The sequence below is a fragment of the Scomber scombrus genome, chromosome 23 (genome assembly GCF_963691925.1).
Source record: "Scomber scombrus chromosome 23, fScoSco1.1, whole genome shotgun sequence".
NCBI classification, from domain to species: domain Eukaryota; kingdom Metazoa; phylum Chordata; class Actinopteri; order Scombriformes; family Scombridae; genus Scomber; species Scomber scombrus.
Genome location: NC_084992.1, coordinates 5521349 through 5541457, shown reverse-complemented (window position 1 = coordinate 5541457; position 20109 = coordinate 5521349). Strand labels below are relative to the sequence as shown.

General features: G+C 36.4%; 1 protein-coding gene across 1 annotated transcript in view; it reads right to left on the bottom strand.

Moving 5' to 3' along the window:
* Positions 1 to 9068: 9068 nt before the first annotated feature.
* The window catches only part of arhgap36 (Rho GTPase activating protein 36), an 82571-nt gene continuing 71530 nt past the window's right edge, over positions 9069 to 20109 (bottom strand). The window contains exons 5-12 of the mRNA XM_062444953.1: positions 16753 to 16972; positions 16522 to 16577; positions 15534 to 15684; positions 14610 to 14758; positions 12719 to 12889; positions 11934 to 12022; positions 11597 to 11823; positions 9069 to 9385 (exon numbers count right to left, since the gene is read on the bottom strand). Of these exons, the coding sequence (XP_062300937.1) occupies positions 9069 to 9385; positions 11597 to 11823; positions 11934 to 12022; positions 12719 to 12889; positions 14610 to 14758; positions 15534 to 15684; positions 16522 to 16577; positions 16753 to 16972 (1380 nt within the window). The remainder of the gene's footprint in view (positions 9386 to 11596; positions 11824 to 11933; positions 12023 to 12718; positions 12890 to 14609; positions 14759 to 15533; positions 15685 to 16521; positions 16578 to 16752; positions 16973 to 20109) is intronic.

Genomic DNA, 20109 nt, shown 5'->3' with positions numbered 1-20109 from the left:
CTCAAACATCAGGCAGGTTGTTTAGAAAAGCATCGTGTTTTCTAAACAATCTGCTAAATTTCTTAAAATATGTAACACATTATTTGGTGTTCATATCATGGTGGCTGGATCAAAAATTTGGGGTAACACAAGAAAGTCAATTGGTTGGTTGATTGACATAAAATTCAAGGAAAAAGATCAAATTCTACATAATTATGAATAAAAATGCTATATATTTGTAGGTTTCATCTTAAACTAATGTTCAAACAACATAAACAACATTGAGATACATGCCTTTGGTGTTTGTCCTAACACTTTGACATCTTGAAGTTGAAATTAACAGTTAATAAAACAAATTAGTAGCAAGTGTAGCAGAAATTCAAATAAATATGAAGATAACATTTTACTAGATTGTGACGTGACTTCATGGTAACAACTCTTGATCTTAAATGTCCAGATTTAGACAAGGCAAGAAATTAAATGTCTCCAATATGGCAACAGCTAACGTATTGATAATCAGAGTAAAAGTGTAATTAATGTTCACAAACAGGTTTTAACTGTACTGAGTTGAGGAGGAACAAGAGCCATTTCAAAAGCCTTTAACTCAAGTCTCCGTAACTCAAGCCTGCTGATCGGCAACAGCCTTCTCTTTCACCTCCGTTTGTTTTTTGTTAAAACGCACAAAGAAACCAAATATAGGATTCTTAGTTTAGTATTGTTTTCTAGTTTTTTTTTAATGTTTTACACTGCTGGTGTAACGTCACTCGTGGATAATGTGGAGATTTGAGAAATAACGTGCACGACATGTGAGGGGGCTTAAAATTCTGTCTCAAATTAACGAGCTCTGTCCCTGTCACGACTCGTAACGGAGCCGCAGCAGATGGAAAGTGAATGGAAACATGCTCTCTGCAGCCTTTTAACGGTGTTTATATCCTACAGTAGATGAGTGGCCCCTGGCAGTGGGTCAAGTATTATCTGAATGTTAAAATGTACAGTAAAAATACAAATAAGGCTGCTGCTCCTGCTGCTGCTTGACCTGTTAACACCATTCAGATTTGGGGGGTGGGGGGTGTCTCAATACTCTGAAGTAGCTCTCTCTCCTGCTCAGACAAAGAAAAGCACTTTTTAATAACCATTCATTCAGTCATTCATCACGAATTACAAAACTCATGACATGCTTCGTCTTTTATTTAGAACAATAGAGGTTTAGGGTTGATGTGTAGCCCTGATCCAGTTTGGGTAACGGTGGTTGTAGGTGGGTGGTCACACCTAAAAACAGCTTTTCTTTAACAAACAGTGAGACAATAATATAAAATCCAGGAAGCCCAGTTTGAATTTAAAGCCTTATCAGATTCCATAACATCCGGCAACAGATTATAATACCGGGAAACAGGAAGTTTTATACAGTCTTCGAAAGATATCACGGTTTTATTAAAACAAATCGGACATTTCAGTCAACAAATAGCTCGTAAAGCTTTCCGTTATGAGGAAGTTAAAAGTACAAATTCTCTGGCAACTGATGAAGTGAAAGAAAAATGATGTTAAGTAGGTATAAAAGGTAACAAAAAACATGATTTACACTAACCAAGAAAGGTCTCTGGCCACCAGTGGTATCACTGATTCATACCATGGTTTGATTTAACGTGGTTTTGATGGTTTCGACTGTAATGGAGACCTTTTTTTCTTTGTGGTAATAACAGCAAGTATGAAAGTCCTGGATCGGGGTTAGGAAATGATTAAACACTGTCAGTAAACCCAAACACAAACAGTTTTCATTTAGCAGTTGAGGGTTTAGATGTTTATTGCAATCGCAGACATTTGTGGTCAAGTTTCATGAGTCGCTTAACCGAGTGACTGTAAATGACAGAAGGAGAGAGAGCGACTTCTCGGATGATGATGATGCTTCCCCCAAATGTTTCACTTCATTCACTGGGGGTTTTTTTGTTTTTTTTAAGGCTTCAAAGTCAACACTATTTGCTATTCCTGTCCGTGCTGCTCTTAAACTGACCTAATCAACACGAAAGGAAGACGTTTTAGCGCAATGTTAATTTGTTTATTTTGGGGGGGGGGGGGGGGGGGGGGGGGGGTCGATCCACTTTGTTTCCTTCAGTTCTGCAATTTTTTTGACCGTCAGAGAAACGCAGGTTCTCTGAAGGGATCAACGGTATATCTGTGGACTTGTTGTCATTAAAAGTTACCAAATGTTGAGTTTATATGTTAAAAGGACCAATTTGTAGGATTTAGTGACATCTAGTGGTGAGATTACAGATTGCAACCAACTGCATACCCCTTGCGAGCGTGTAGGAGAACCTGCAATGGCTACGAAACTCTCAAAAAAACATGGCAGGCTCTGTGGAAGTTAGTTTCTGGTGACTCTAATTAAAACATACTGGTGCATATTATACTCCATTTCCACCAATACAACCCCCTAAATCTTACACATTGGTCCTTTTTAAAGCTTTTTTAGGACAATTTACGCTCATTCGGAGTGTAAATGAACTAAAACAAGCACAAAAAACGCCTCATTTGGGGGGATAAAAATCCACAGATTGAGTTTGGAGCTGGTTATGATTAAATGCAGTTTTCATGGAAGTGACATCACTCCCCAAAACGGGAACACGTTAAGTGAAATTATTGGCTAGACAAAGCTTTGGAAACCCGTGTTGAAACAAGGCTCTTTTCTTTTTTTTCCTTTTTTTAATTTAAATACTATTAATATTATTATGAATGTTTATGTTAACTCATTTTTCTTAGACGTTACACTTGTTTTTTTGATATATATTTTACTAATTTCAATAGTCTACCATTGTTGAGTAGGCAGCTCTGGATATTTGAGGATTTATTTTGGTTGAAATTTTGGGAGTATGTGATGAGAGATGTTGATGTGTACATAAATACAGATATTATTATTGGAATATAAATAATTGCTTGCTTGAAATAATCAGAAGACCTAGATCAAAAACTGTTAGTGGACGTTATGTCTCCTTTTAATTATACTAGTGATTCATGCCTGGTGCTAAAAGTAACAAGCCCCACCCAACTTATGTCCCAGGCAGTTTAAACCAAACAGCCCAAAGTAAATTATCTTTGTCTGATTTCATTAAGATACCTTGAAGAAAAACTACAAGTTGTCCTTGCCAGAAACTGCTGTGCAGAAAGTAACTGACCAAAAAAAGAAACTATCCTGTGTATTACTGTGTTAAAGGAAAAATCCACTTTAAAAAGTACATGAAGGATTAAATAAATCAACATATTGTGTTTTTCTTTTTTGATTCTCAGCCTGTTTTATGGTTCAGTGTATGACTTTAGTTTGAATAACTTGGTCAAATATAGATGGCTGCACCTCGAGACATTAACAGTGACATGCTGGTAATTACAATGATGCCGAGCACTAAAAGATTACTTTATTGGCTTCACAGAAAGCTAAAATTGTAGCCTGGGAACTGGACGAATGTGCCGAGCTCATGTTTTATTTGCTCTGGCATATGTGTCTACCCCCTTCCTCCCATTCAGACAATATTTTCCACCTGTCCTGCCCCATGACGGACCAATCACAACCGATTACTACCATGCGTTGGAGGATGCCCACGCATGATTGATTGGTCCAAGCTCATGAATCTCAGATTTAACAGCAGCTGAAAAGGCAGAAATACCCTTTAAACAATAGTAACAACTAAATGTTCAATACCAAGATACCTCTAAGCGCTCATATGTTCAGAACTTGATCCAAAGCATTAAAATTCAAGCCCCTTATCCTAGCGTTTGTAGAAAGGCATTATACCGAAATGTAGGCAATCGTTACTATTGAAAGTATAACTGTAGGTGGATTTTTCCTTTAACAATTTAATCTTCTGATCTCGGAAAATGTCCCTTCAGAGCTCCGGTTGTCCACATCACTCCCCCCTTTACAGACTCACCAAGAATGTAAATGTTTTTGAACCCGTTATGTGACGGGCGAAGAAGAGTGACTGAATGTGTCATTAACACTCCGATATTGTACTTGTGTGTAAAGTGGCAGCAGCCTCACAGACACTAAAAAAACACCTCTAACCTGGTCATTCAGAAAAATACTTGAGCACCTTGATTTTATTCATATTTCGAAAGTTTTGTGACTCAGAATTCATACTGTAAGAAAATCTTGTTTGTTGCAGACTGTGGTGAAAAAAACTCAAGGTGCTTCAGTCTTTTTCTGAAAGTCCTACTATTTTGTTGGCATCTGCCTCAAACACAATTGTTGTTTTTTGATTTTCTAGGCCATAAATTACAAAGTTTGACAGCCAACAAAGAGATTAACTAATCAAAACTGCTAAAAAATTGAATCCATCTCTTGTGTTTTCTTTTTTGTGTTTGTTGGGCTGCTGCTGCACATTTCTGCTGTCCGAAGTTCATTCTGAATACATGTAGATGCAGTGAAGTTTGGGAATGACGGCTGGTTCTGATAGTGTCCAAACTATTTGAAATAAAAACACAAACTGGTTTCGATGATGGAATGACGTGCACTGTCGTCGTGTTGTTTTCTTTTTTTTCGTGCATGCAGATGTTCATAATTTACATTTCCAGGAGAATCAGGGTGAGCAGATCATTTGGTTTCTATTGTGTATATATATTAGATTATTTTCTAGATTGATCACTGAGTCTATAAAACATCACAAAATGATGAAAAATGTGCTTCACAGTTTTCTGGAGCCCATAGAGATGTCATCAAATGTCATGTTTTATCCCATTAACAGCCCAAAACGCAAAGACAGTCCATTATACTGTAATACTAAGAAAGATTGAGGGTTATTTTTACATTTTTGAGAAGCTAACAGTACATTTTTTTTTTGCCATTTTTGCTTGAAAACCAACTTAAACAATTAATCAATTATCAAATTAGCTGCAGGTTAATGTTCTGTCAGATCAACTAATTGATGACTTGACTATTTGTTGCATATTTCACATTTTCTATGTATATTTGTGAGGACATTATCAGGTTTTTATTGTGTGTAAACATTATTATATTACATTATTTTCTAGATTAATCACTGGGTCTATAAAACATCAGAAAATCACAATTTACTAGACCCTGCAGTGATGTCGTCAAATGTCATGTTTTGTCCAACTAACAGCCCAAAACCCAAAGACAGTCCATTATACTATAATATACTGTAGGACTAGGAAAAACTACAGGGTTATTTTTACATTTGAGAAGCTAGAACCATAATTCTTTTTGCCATTTTTGCTTGAAAACTGGCTTAAACAATTAATCATTTATCAAATTAGCTGCAGATTAATGCTCTGCCAATCAACTAATCAAGTACTTTACTAACTGTTGCAGCTTTAATACGATTTTTGAGGAAATGTTTAAAATGTATTTTAAAGTCACTTCAAATCATACTTTTCCCTTCCAGTATGAATCAGCAGTTTCCACCATCTAAAGCAGATGAGCTTCAATAGTCAGTCAGTGGTTTAGTGGTTTGAGCTAAATTTAAGAACAAATTGTTAAAGATGCAAAATAACGTTCAGTATATACAGAATGCAAACTCATGCTGTAACACATAACAGTGGTCCGCGCTCTTTTGAAACACTGATGAGTTACTGTGGAAAAATCATCCGTTAAATGTCAAGTCGACACAAACAAAAGAGGAACTTGTGGTTTGCGCTGATAATGATTGACTGACATGAAACTCGCTTGTTTAATGTTATATTGCATATTTACATTCTTTAACATTGTTTTAGCAGATTGGAAAAAGGCGTTCTCATTTAAGCATTTTGTAGCTTTTTCGATAAATGTGATCTACATCAGACTAGCAACCGTCCTTTTTGGTGTTTTGAGTTTTAAAACTATAAATACAACAACTAAAAATTCTCAGAAGTTGCTTTTTATTCAGTTGTAATGGACACTATGTTCCCACAATGCAACAAAAATAAAGAAAGCTACTCTTACTGCTAAAATCTACATTTACCTGCTTTGTGTTTTGTATCCACACCAAACCTTGATTCTTGTGTGGGACGGCTCATAACTCTTCCAGCGACAACTACCCAGCAGCAAATGTGTCGACGTCACATTTTAGTACCAGCTTGGCTCGCTTGGAACCTCACCACAGCAGGTACTAAAAAAGTACCAGGTACCAGGTACTTTCCCTAATGGAAACGCAAAAAGAACCGAAGCGAGTCGTGCTGGAACTGTGAAGTGGAAAAGCGCCAATGTTGTAGACTGTAAGTATGATTGTATATTTTATGGCTAACAAGTCCACTAGGGAAGCCAAATGGCTGTAGGCAAGTTCAGCTTTATGTAAGTATAAAAAAAAACTAGACAAATGGGAGACACTGAAGTTTTCTGCCTGCGTATTTGGTGTGAGATCATCTTCTCCCAGAGGGCGTTTTTGTCTTCTGACTCACATTATTGCTTTTCAGATGCTTGCTGCGCTGCCAAAAGTACAACCAAGATTCCCTGAAACCCTTAAGAGAATCTTCTCCCCCCTCCTCCTCCTTTTTATACCCCTTCTCTCTCTCCCAGCAGATTCAGCAATAAGCAAAGACACAGAGGCAGTTTGATTTTTTTAATATTTCTGCAGGTACATTTAACACATCTTGACGGATTCCACTGCAGGTTTTTACAGCAAAATAGAAAAAAAACATCACTGACAACAACAACAAAAAAAGACAAAATATAGCTTCTTCTTTTTCTTCTTTTTTAAATGTTTTACTACAAGGAATCCAAAAGAAAAGATGATACTGAACGTTCACCTGCCGAGGTGAAGGACGGATTCTGTACAACTTCTGTGTGTTATTTGTGTGGTGGTGAAGAAAATTCAACGTTAAAGAAGAAGTAGGAAAATCTCTGTACAACAATAAAAACATTTGGACTTCTACTACAAAAAAAAGAGGCCAGAAACAAACATTTGTACAGTAGTGCTTCTAGTTGCTTGGCACTATTCCCAAACATAATACACTGATCTACACACTTGACATGATGGAAAGAAGCTGATGTGGTGAATGTTGCCATCTAGTGGTTAAAGGGAAGTATGACACTCCTGTTTTTTTATTTATTATTTCAGTATTATATATATATAACTACATGAAAACAGGATCTGTAGGGGGATTATGAGATGATTAGTCTGATAGGAAATATAAAGAAATTAATTAATTTTTTACTTGGAAACAATAGTTGACAAATATTAGATGTTTTGGAGTTGCAATATTCCAATTTTTTAGTTTTCTTTAACCCTTACATACTGTTCATTTTTACATTTAAGAGCTGTATTTATTACGAATTTATATTATTTATTACGCATTTTTATATTCTTTAAAAAAAAAGTTTAACCCATAGTGTATTTTATGTGTCACATCGTTGCTGGTTTATGTTTATGTTAATTGTCTGATGCTGTTTTTATGTGTATTAGCCACCGAGATTAAACAATTTCGTTGTACTGCTGTGCAATGACAATAATATGAGTGTATTTTTGAATGTGAATTGGTGTAGAGACTAATTATAAGTCAGAATATGAACAGTATGTAAAGGGTTAAGGAAATAAAAAAAAGCCCTGCTGCAAAAAATTACAGATATTTTACTAAATTGGCCTTTTTTAAATAATTGGGTATTACTGGTTAGCGTCAATAAGGGGGTCCAAAAGTTACACACAGGAAATAAAAAGCCTAAATAAACCTGATTAATAAAAAAAAAAGAGTGCTGTAATCACATAAATAAATGTGCAAATCATTATTATTAATTATTTACACATGAATTCATTTCTATATTTATTTCTAATTAATCAGTTTATTTCATGCGTCACTTTAGGCTAAAAAATGAGATGATGTAAGGTTTAAAAATCTGGTGTTTTGTTTTCGGACCAATTAAGTAATTTAAGTAATGTCTTTTGTTCTAATTGTTGCGTTTTTCTTTCTCTTCTGAATAATTACAGACAAAACATAACAACCATGAAACTGTGAAATTACCCATAACGCCATTCATCATCACAAAGTCTCTGTGTTGCTTCTGTCTGAGTGTGCAAGCAGCATTAAAATATACATAAAAAGACATAAAACAGTCATGTGGAGACGGTATAATTGGCTATAAAACCGATATTTTGAAATAACTGAATAAATTAAAGGATATTTAGCTTGTTTAATGTATTTTTAATCAAAATTTCATAGCTATGGTGCATATTTTGTCTGTAGTCATTCATTTAGTTATTTCATCATGTCGTCTTTATTTATTTAATATTGAAAACTTGATCATTATGGTGTCATAATTGCTGTATAGTTGAAAATTGAATTGTATAGATAACATTTACAGTGGATGAAGCTTATTGCATGGAGGAAATGGATGATATAAGAATAAAATGTGTTAGTCGAGCTCATGCAGCTACGGTTAGTTCTAGGTAGTAGAGTGTGTAAAATTCTCAATACATTATTTACACATTATGTACATTACAAATATTACTGCATCTTCTTCCAGATAATCTCATAGATTTATAATATCACTTTTCCTTCATGTACGTATATACGTGTCTCTGTTTGAGCAAGTTGTGCTTTTGTTTTCCAACATCGGTCCGACGAACGGTCTTTAAAAAAACATTTTCTTCTTCAACTCTCGGTTTTGTTCTTGCTCTCTGTGTCCCAACTTCTCAAAACACAAACACACACACCCACACATACACACACACACACACAAACACACACACACGCTGTAATCCAGAGGTGCCAAAGAAAAGTGAGAAATTTAAAGTTTCAAACAAGAGGTTCTTAAAGATTTTAAATCTGATGTCATTGTAAAACATGCTGGTCCTGCATGTGGTTGATTCTACTGTATTTATAATCCCAGAAATACAAATTTAACAGTTGATTGTTAGCATTATTAAATCTTTAAAGGTGCAGTGTGTAGTTAAGTTTAGTGCCATCTAGTGGTGATGTTGAAAATGGCAACATACTGAATATAATAGATGCCATTAAATTCTACATACTGCACCTTTAACATCTTCAAGAAAAACCCCAAAACAACAAAAAACAAGGGGAACATTTTTTCCTCTGACAGCAACACACACTCACACAAACACACACTATCTCTCTCTCGCCTTTATATTGATCCTGTTCATCCTCGCCCTTCATCATACCATCGTCTCCGAGCTCGACCCTTTCCCGGTGAAGAAGTCCCAGAAGTTGGCGGCGGGTGACGGCTTGCTCTCCTCCTGCGGCACCTGCCTCACCCAGATGCTGCTCTCAGTGGAGCCGCTCAGACTGGAGCAGCTACCGCTTCCCCCGCCGCTCAGCGCATAGTTCAGCGCAGACCCCAACGGGCCCCTGCGGTCCTGGGTGTCGGAGTCTTGAATGTTGAGTCTGGAGTTGGAGGATGAGGAGGAGGACTGGGACAGGCTGAGCAGGTTGTGGTGGGAGTGGAACTGACGCATGTGTCGGATGGATTTACCTGAAGGGGCTTCACCTGGAGGATCGAGATCAAGAGAAAGTTCAAACCTGCACTTTTCTTTGCTTAAGTGCCTTTGAGCAGACTACTTAATGGCTACCAGGTCAAGAGCTAAAATAAAGATCTCATACCACCACTTATCATTTCAAACACTGCAAGAAAGAGAAGAAAAAACTTCTGCAAAGCTTCAAACATGCACATTTGGATGATCTTTGCACATTATCTTTATTTCAATTGTGACATTCAATGTATTTTCCTATCTTCCTTTCCTTCTAATATACGATTGAATGTGGGTATCTAAATGTTGTATTGTTGTTACCTACTGCTAATTTAAAGGTATATGTATGACCTAAACAGTGAAATTATGAAAATGTTACCCTGACAGTTACCATTAGCCTAATATTATTATTGTCATTGTGAATGAAATGATGTTTGGATAAACTGATTTGAACTTTCATTATATCCTTTAATAAACAATTATTTATAAAGAGTTGAGACAGTGGGAAGCAATGGACATTTGTGTTTACATTAAATTTAAAATAGGAGAAAATCTACACATCCACAAAATGTTTTGACTTTTCTAAAAATGGGAGAAAAACCCCTAAAAAACAACAAATATATAAAAACATCATATAACATGCTCAGTATATGCATGATCAATTTTGCACAAAAATTGACAAAATTGGCTAAAATTCATGTGATACTTTATTATTCCATTAACTCTTATTATTTTAGCCAGGACCCATTTATAAATAATATAAATAAATATTTTAAAAAAAACAAAAAAACAGAACTGAATTTAATTTTTTACTGTTTAAACTTCTTAAACTTCCTATTTTTGCCACTAGATGGTGCTGTTGCTGCATCAATCATTTCAACACTCAATGAAAAACCATGTAAAGCTTTTTTAGAGACTTCAGTTTTAATATAACACATTTAACATATGAAAGTAGCATAAAGATGTTTAATGATCTGTAGTGAAACCACACATCACTGTAGCAGTGTTGAATCTGCAGGAACGTCTACATATGTCATCTTACTGTTTGAGTCGTGAAAAAAATTAAGTCTTGAAAACCATTTAATTGTTTTATAAACTGTTTTATATACATTAAATGGTTCTTTAAAGGAAATTCCTCTGATAATCATAAACTGTTTATGAACTCGACACAGTTAAAGTAACTAAAAAACATCTAGAGCTAAAAAGAATTGCCAACATTTTATAGACTGAATGATTAACTGTAAAAGTGAGAGAGTAATTTGCAGATTAAATCGATACAAAAAATAAGTAATTACAGCCGTAAAAATATCAGTCGGAGAGCTTTGTCTCCCTTTTCTCTTTTATTAATACCAGATTGTGCATTTGTTTCCAGGAAAGATACTTGGAGATTATTGGGAACAGACTCATAAAAATACAGGTTTTTATTTCCTAACATTATGGTCGAAGTGGTTTCAAAAAACATCTGAATGCTGCCAAAATTATATTTCTGGAAATGGTGAATTTTAGAGTTTTCACTAAATCCTGGTACTAAAAAAACGCTGAGATAAGTTTTTAAAAATGATGTGTTTGAATCGTAATGGTAGATAAAGATTTAGTTGGAATCAATGTTTTCCAAAAAATAGGACGTTTCACAGCTTTCTGCACAGTTTGTCTTTGATTTTATTTCTCTGAAATGGAGAAACTGTTTTTAAATTCTCTTGTCTGACATCTCCAAAAACTTTGAAAGATTTAGCTCCTTTCTTCTATCCAATAAGATTATCCATGAAATCTGATGCTCGGTGTCTCAAAACAAGTATTAAATAACAATTAGCACCTGTGATCAATATAGTAGTGGTTTAGAAATGTTCAAGCAACCTCTTTAAACCCTTGTACATTAACTTTTTATAGTCATTTTTATATCATTTTAAAAGTTAATTCAGCTGTTTTATTTTAACTTCTTTATTATCTGTTTATATTTATTTAAAAACCAGCTGTATGTCCCAAAGTTTCCCTATATGGTGGTCTAAAAGCTGTTTTATTAGAGCTTTACATCCTTCATTAGGAATTAGAGTTTAATAGTTGTATTCATTAATATATTTATGCATGTCTATATTTCTCTTGGCCTGAAAATAGTCACATTTGAAGGTAAAAAATCTAAGAAATATAAACTTTATGTCCCCAAATCCCCTGAAAAAAAGCTACAGACACCTGACATGACATCAGTAAGTGTATTATACCGTATCTTGTATCCTGCCGCTTCCTGTTCTGGTTCAGTTTGAGCACGTTGAGGAAGATCTCGCTGGTCAGGCTGCCCTCGCCTCCGCTCCCGTCGGGGGGGAAGAGAGGAGAGGGGGGCTCCAGCGGGGACAGACTCCCACTGGAGGCCCCAACAGAGTCCAGAGACGCCCCTGTATCCCGGCGACCACCCGTCTCGCTGCTGCTGTCCACCGTCAGATGACAACCGCTGCAGAGAGAGACGATTGCATCATCAGCAGTGCCCTCAGTGCCCCATCAAGCCCTGATATTACATTGACCATAGTAGATTTCGATTGACAGAGTGGTTGTCATGGTTACCTGAGTTTCCTGCGCAACAGATAGTCGATTATGTCCGGGTCGGTCTGGATTAGACTCATCAGGACTTCCTGCTGCAGCTCTGCAGACACCTGGAGGAACACACACACACATGAATGCAGAAGCGTGTTTTAATGATATCTGATATTTCAGCGTATTATCTATCAGAGGACACTGACGTCATAATCTCTGTACTTTATTGGGTATTTGTGGGTTTTAGAGACCTGAGGGAGAGAGATTACATTTTATAATTTAAAAACTCAAACACATGGTGGGTATTTTATAAGCTGACTTTGGTACTTTTAGACCAAGAAATTTCCCCAGCAGGCACATGTCTTCTGGCAGTGACTGCTTTTAAACTGCATTTAGACCTTATACTTACAGAAAAGATCATTAAATTTATAACAGCAATTAAAATACTTCATAGATTTATTTCTTAGTATCTGGTCTGAATTTTCTGATCCCATCATTTCTGAAATCTTAACTACAATCCTGGGTAATGATACCTAAAATTGAGTGAAGGACAACTGTTTTTAAAATTGTGTGTGCAGTGTGTAAAAAGTGCTTTATTTTCTGTCTTAAAATCTGTATTTTGTGGTTCAAATTACACAAAAAAATACCTTTTCACCTTCTTACCCTTTTAGTTATGATCTTTTTGCTTTATCTGGTCTATAAAAGAAAAGTTGTCCTCTACAAAAACAGTAAAACACCTTTGACACTACTTGATTTTCCTGCTGTTTATAGACTCTGAGTGTGTGAATATCTAACTATCTCTAGCTGTGTCGTACCGTGAAGAGCCTCCTGTAGTTCTGTATGAGGACTAGAGTGACGCTGATGATCGACGTGCTGTCCTCGATCCCCATCGCATTAGGACTTGAGTCTCCTCCGCTTTCCTTCTGCAGCAGGTTGGGCCCAAAGATCACCGCCAGGTTAGCAGCCGTCATCTTGTTACCATTGATCTGGATGGAGGGAAGAGAGAGGGGAGAGTCTGATGTTGACCAAAATCTTCGTATCAGCGATTTACGTTATTTTAAATCAAGTTTTCTACAGGAAAAGCCATTTAAAGGAGTCGCTCATCATTAAAGTACAATCCTCATTAACTTTGATGCACTTAAAAGGTTAAATAAACAAATTACTGGTATTACTCCTTAAGATAGACTTTTTGAGATTGTTGAAATTGAACGACTTGCTGGAAACTAACATCTGACAGGTAGTTCCAGGTCTAAAAAGGAAGAAGAAATGCCTTAAACCTGCTTTCTCTCTAATGGCCAGCAGGTGGCGACTCTAGAAGTCTATTTCTATAGGAGTCTATGAGAAAATGACCCTACTTCTCACTTGATTTATTACCTCAGTAAACAGTTTCCTGATGAGTTTATGGTTTCAAACACTAATTTCAAGTCTAGCTTCAATTATGGTCCTATTTTGAGTAAATAGACGATAAAGCAGGGCATGCTTTAGGGCATTGCTTAAGTGCCACCATAGTGGTTTGTGAGGAGCTTTAGTTGAACCCTTGGGAGCTCCTCTTCAGCTCCACACTATCATGTAATTATGTTCACTTCTACATCACTTCTGGCTCAAAAGATTGTGACATTCAAAATATGTCAAACTCTTTGCTTCAAAACAGGAGTCCACAAACCGATAGGTGACGTCACTGTGGCTACGTGCATTATTTTTACACAGTCTGTCATTGTGAGAAATGCAAGAAATCAAAATAGTCCATGACACAACGTCCATGGTTTCTTAGCATTTGTCTTGTTTTAGATTTTCCCACAACTTGCCTGCAGTGGTTTTTGCAACAAGACTCATATCTTGGTTGTGGTCTCATAATAACTGTGTGAAACATTGTGTGAAACAGTAATCTTACAACCCCTTATCATCAGTATAACCAGAATTATGTAAGGAAGATTTTACTCTGTTACATTGATTTTTGTTTTGTTTTAGTTTTAACAGTTTTTATTTAAATATTTATTGTTTTTATCTTGTTTTTCTGTATTATTTGCATGTTGGTATTTACTTACTTCACTTTAGTAATCAGAATAAGTTGCTTAGCATGTTGAACAAATAAACCGAACCTTTGAAATCTTAGCAATTTGCGTAATAATGTGCAATAATTTTTAGACATGTCAATGCAATGTCTTTACTTGACAAAGCTGTGCTATGTTGGTGGATGTGTCTCTCAGTGTCATTTAGGATGACCATTTTGGATCGACCCCCAAAGATTGCCCCATGTTTCATATGAAATAGCCCAAAATCATATAGTGTGTACGACTTTTTAAAACATGCAGAACTATCAAAATTTGCTTTTTTAAGTCAAGATGAAATGAAATCTTTTAAGATCCCATATCTGGTCATACTGTGCACCTATTTAACAATATATGCACAAACAAATTCACAAAAAAATCAATTTCTTTGTATTCTTACATCAAAATCCAATATTTTTTTATTCCTGTAGAACAAACTATATGTAAAATATGAGCCTACGAAACCAACCAATTTCAACCAAGTGGCGCAGAGCTAAGAATCATTATGACACACCAACTTTACAGCGTTCAAATCTCCCAACGTTACGTCTATCCTGTTTCACTTGGAAATACTTCATGATACAGAAGTTAGAAGATAGTCTTAAGATGCTGTTTGATCTGGACTGTAAATATAGCTACGACTCTCCAGTGACCTTACCTCCTCGTTGTTGGTTCCTATGCTGTCCTGGGCGAAGCTCTGCACGGTGTGTAACAAGGTGAGGAGTCGCAGCAGGGTGTCGCAGTTGCAGGGAGGCAGCAGGTAGATGAGGTGCTGCAGGTACTGCAACTGGTCTGTTCCTCTCAACACTGCAGGACACACAGAGAGGAAGAGTTTCAGTTGATTTGCACAAATGTTCAATTAGATAAGTGTTTGTTTTTATGGAGCATCTGCTAAATACACTGCAGACAATTTACACATGGTATTAACATCTATATCTAGATACAGAAAAACTCATGTTAATGTGAGGTGTAAATGTGATTGTGATAGGAATGTGATCGGATCAGTCAGACCACTTCTAGAGGTGGTTTAAGTAGCTAGAAGTCCTCTCTCTCAAACAGTAGTTTTTTAGAAATGAACGGCACAATCGTAAGTGGATTCATCTGGAAATGCAAAGTACCCTGGGTAAGTTTGGAAAGATTATCAGGAACTTCTGATCTCCTAATTTCAAATGTTACTATCACAGCAGCACAAATGAGATTTCAGTCATCTTCGGTCACTCTGCCCCCTATTGGACACAAACTGCATTACATGACTTTGATGAAGAGAAAGTGGAAAGTGACTGTAATCCAGAAAGTGTTAATAGCAAAACCAAAAACCCTCTTGCTGTCCATCTGGTTAGATCATGAGGACCATAAAAGTGGAGCGAGGAATGATTTGTCACCTAACACGCTGGTATTGGACAGCAAACTCATACCAATGATCTCTATATAACACCATTTTTTATAGTGATGGCATCTCCATGTCCTGTAAACATCCTCAAGAGGAATATCATTTATCCACCCAACACTTCCAGCTCAGAGTCTTCCTGAAACACACTATTTTTTTATAAAGGTTTTGTATTGTAGTTGTGTGTGTGCGTACGGTTGGCGTGCAGGAAGGCGGGGTAAAGCTCTCTGGGCAGCAGAGGATCCGGCATGTCTCTGAGAAACTCTTTGAGCAACGCCGCCACGTCATGGACGCTGTGCTCCTCATCCAGCTGGACGTCCACCCCGATGTCGAAGTCCTCCCGCAGCTACAGAGCACAAACACACTCAGTCATGACATTACATTGACTTACATTCATTTCCTGGAAGCTTATCTTAATCTTAACCATAACTTTAAGCTTACCTTAACATTAAACCTTCAGGAATCAGATATCTCAGCTTAGTTGGAGACCAATTTTTTCCATTTATGTTTAAAATACTCTCTCGGGGGCTATTTTGTGTTTCTATAAGTCTTTTCAATTATCCTTTTTTTGCTCTTGAAGATAAGATATCAAGGCTTGAGTCTTGTTAAGACTATCAGAGAGTGACAGTATGTATAAATCTATATTGTATACTGTATATGAGATGGACAATGTGTTGCCTTTTGGTTCCACATGCAGTCCTTTCAGTGTTGACAGAGTTTGTGTTTTAATTTTTTTGTCTTATTGATTTTGTCTTTTTCATTTCCTCTATGATAACTTTGCTTGTATAACACCTGTCATACAAAAAAGCAGCTAAAAGCGCTTTACAACTAAAGAAAGTACACACACACCAATGCCTCACATATAAAAAAAAAAAAAGATTTTAAATAGTGATCTTTCCTTTCCGAGGTGTTGTTTTTCTAAATAGATTCTGCTTTCATAGGAGTAACGAAAGCTTAAAATTAAATTATCATGGTCAAGATACAACTTGGGAAGATATACTGTATAGATTTTATTTCATCCACTGTCCGACAATGTATACATAGTTAGATATTGTCATATTTTGCAGTATGGTTTTATACCCTGGTCCGTTTCATTCAGCTGTATTTTCGCTATTTCATCGTTTAAATGACAATAAAAACTTGATTAGAAGTGGATGTAGGTGTAACAGGAAGTTGTCCTCACCTGTCTCACTCTCTTCTTGGAGCTCCCGACTCTGAAAATGCCGACAGTCTGAAGACCTGGGGACACAACATGGAGAACTGTTTAGCCTCAACAGCTTCGGATAGCTTGAATTTCTGTTTATGTATGTCAACACAAACTTCTGAAATTTGCTGCTTCTAGATTTAAGTATTTGGCTTATTTGGAGGACTCAAAATGGAAGAATTAAGTGACTTCAAGCCTCTGTGGCCTCACCATGGTTCTCGATGTGAGTGCAGCATCTTTCCAGCACTTGGGGCACCTGTCTGTAGATGGGGTTGAGGCTGAGCTTGGTCTGAGTCCTCCCTTCTCCCCCTGAGCTTCCGCCTGGTGATTTCTTCAACTCCAGCTCGGCCGGGTGGGAGAGCTGCAGAGCCTCCAACAGGCGGGACTGACTCTCCACCAGGTCGGAAATGGAGTCGACGGACAGTCCGCCCTGCAGGTTAAGAGATTTAAAAGGAGTGATGTAAGAAAAATGTTGGTATATTTGCTTTATATTTGTTATTTTTAGTGACAAAAACTGAAAAAATGGGGAATATTAATGAATCTTTAACACAATAAGCTGACGATATGAGAGGAAATACAGTTATCAGACTTAAAATACCAGCTTTTAGATGATACACACACATTTTTATACTTAGATATAGCAATGCCAACTTCTCAAACTTCCCAAATTCTCACCATTGACGCCAACTGTATCTGCAATTTGATGGTAATTACGGTTTAAAGACAGGTTCAGTGAAGGCAGAGAAACGAAGAGAAGCAGTTTCGAAAAGACGACACAACAAGAGGACGGAGGAAGAAAATAACAGCCCGAGAAGCTCTGACAGCAGAAAATGGAAAGAATGTCAGAAGATGGATGGCCGGACAGGAGGCTGAGCAAAGAACGAGGGGTCAATTTTTGTCACTAATCCTGACGTTGCCATCCAATAAATAGTTTAGATAGCTGGAAGCTGCAGAACTATATAAATCACTTGTCGATGGACTGCAAATGGTTTCTGGAGGGACGTCAAGCATCTTAAAAAGGAATTTACAGCAACGAACCGGTCCAACAAACCAGTACTGCGGTTCAGATATTAGAGGGTATTTATTCAGTTAGAAACAAATAAGATGCACGAGCCAATATGAGGTTTAAACTGTATAAAAAGGGTGAAATATTGTTTGGTATTTGCTCTTATAAATGTGCAGTTTTACCTTTTTTTTAATCCTCATAAACTGAGAATCTTGAAAAGGTTGAAAGTCGAAAAAAACTCCTCAAATATAGAAAGATATTGTGTATATAGTACAATGAAATGAAACTATAAGGGTATAATACATTGTTTTTATTTAACTTAACTAAAAACTTTACATAATTTAGCACAAACTGCTATTTAAAGGCTCAAATAATAAAGATAAAAACCTCTTTTTCACCCATAACTGTCCAAAACCATAATCTAAGCAATCTAATCTAAATCTAAACTACATAATAGTATGAAGTAAAGTTATTTTCATACTATTATGAAACTTTAATACACTAAAAATTAACGTGTTTGGGTTTTTGAACCATGGTGCAAACTACAGGTGAGCCAGGGGGAATTTGGCTCCTCTTAATAAGACATCAGCTCCCCTAAAAACATGAATTATCTATAAAATACTGATATTAAGCTACTTTTTTTGATGCATATCTATCTTTATACATCTGCATCATCGTGTTTCATGCGTAAACATTAGGATATAATTGATGTATGATGATATGCAAGATGATCTGCACGTTACTCTGCATTTCTCCAGTAATCAGCATCCAGCAAATTTACCCCAAATTTCTCCTCCTGATCTCTTCTGAAAGCCGTGGCATAGAACCACTAAATGTTTCAACAAACGTAATAAATATTCTTTGGTTTTCTGAGATTTGGCTGCAGATGTTTCAGCTCCATCTGCTACTTGTTAAAATCCTTTTGCAGTTGTAAGTATCTCTCTCTCTCTCTCTCTCTCTCTCTCTCTCTCTCTCTCTCTCTCTCTCTCTCTCTCTCTCTCTCTCTCTCTCTCTCTCTCTCTCTCTCTCTCTCTCTCTCTCTCTCTCTCTCTCTCTCTCTCTCATTTTAGGACATTACTTCTCTCTATTCGGTCTGGCCTGCTCCTCCGCTCCTAATCTGAGTTTATGGAGAAAGAAAAAAAACTTTAATAACTTTTGAATGTCCTCACAGCATCGTCTCCCACTCCTCCACTATTCATCTTCTTCCACCCATTAATTTCAACCTTTACTCCTACTGTGTACGCTTTCCGTCACCGCTCGGGACACGATGCAGCGACAACGACTCATCCGTCAAGATGAAGCTCTCCAGCCGACTGCATGTATATAGGCGTGTGTGTATGTGTGTGTGTGTGTGTGTGTGTGTGTGTGTGTGTGTGTGTGTGTGTGTGTGTGTGTGTGTGTGTGTGTGTGACATCAGATATGTAAACAGTGAGCTGCTACAGTCCAGACACTTGTAAGAGGATGAGTCAGAGTCCCATTTAGTTCGAGACGGATGGGAAAACTATTTCTTTCCCTCCATTTCTCACTTTTTCTATCATTCAGCCAGTTACAGCGTGTTTAGTAATCTGCTTAATGTAAAGCAGTTTCATTAGTTTATACAGTTTGGTGCTTATGTGGATGCATTTAATTTAGATTTCTATTTAAAAAATGTACATAAACTTAATAGTCATGCTCTTATCTTACAAACAGGTCTTTTATTTATATATTTCATTATTAATTAAGGTGTAAATTATTATTTTTTGGTTAATCAGTTAGTTGTTTGGTCTCTAAAATGTAAATTTCTGTTCCCTAAAGACAAAGATGAAACCTTAAATGTCTCATTTTCCCTCCAACAATCTAAAGATATTCATTTACTGTCATATAACCCTAAAGAAACCAGAAATTATGACATTTAAGATGCTAGAAACAGATAATTTTGACATTTCTTCTTTAAAAACCCCCCCACTCAAATCATCAATTATCAAAATTTGTCGGCGATTAAACTTCTGTTGATCAACTAATCGTTGCAGCTCTAATCTGTTGGTTTCATTTTGTTGAGTTTATAAAGAAAAGACGATAAATATGAGACTATTTTACCCTTTTAACTCCTGCTTTGGAGCATGACACAGAACCTTAAATTGCTTTACGTCCAACCTTAATCAGGTATGTTTAACAAAAGTGGAACAACAACAATAATAATATAATACGTTTAATCACATTTTTGACTCGTTAGATAACCAATAATCTCAAGAGATCCGTTACACCCATTTATCAACATCTTGAGCAACATCTTTGTATTTACTGAGGAAACTTTGCACAATATTTGACGCAAATAATCCGATTATCTTCAGCTTCAAACTCAAAAACCACCATCTGAATTTTAAACAAAAACAAACCAAGTTAATAACCCTGTTAAATAACTTTCCAATTCGCAATTATAATAAATTGACCATTTTTTTTATGCTGCTGAACCAGAACTGATTACATCTTATTGCATGAAATCAGTTACTACACATGTGGCTGCTTGCAAAATCCTTTCAGTGCATTGATCGATACTTAATATAACACATTAGTTTATACAT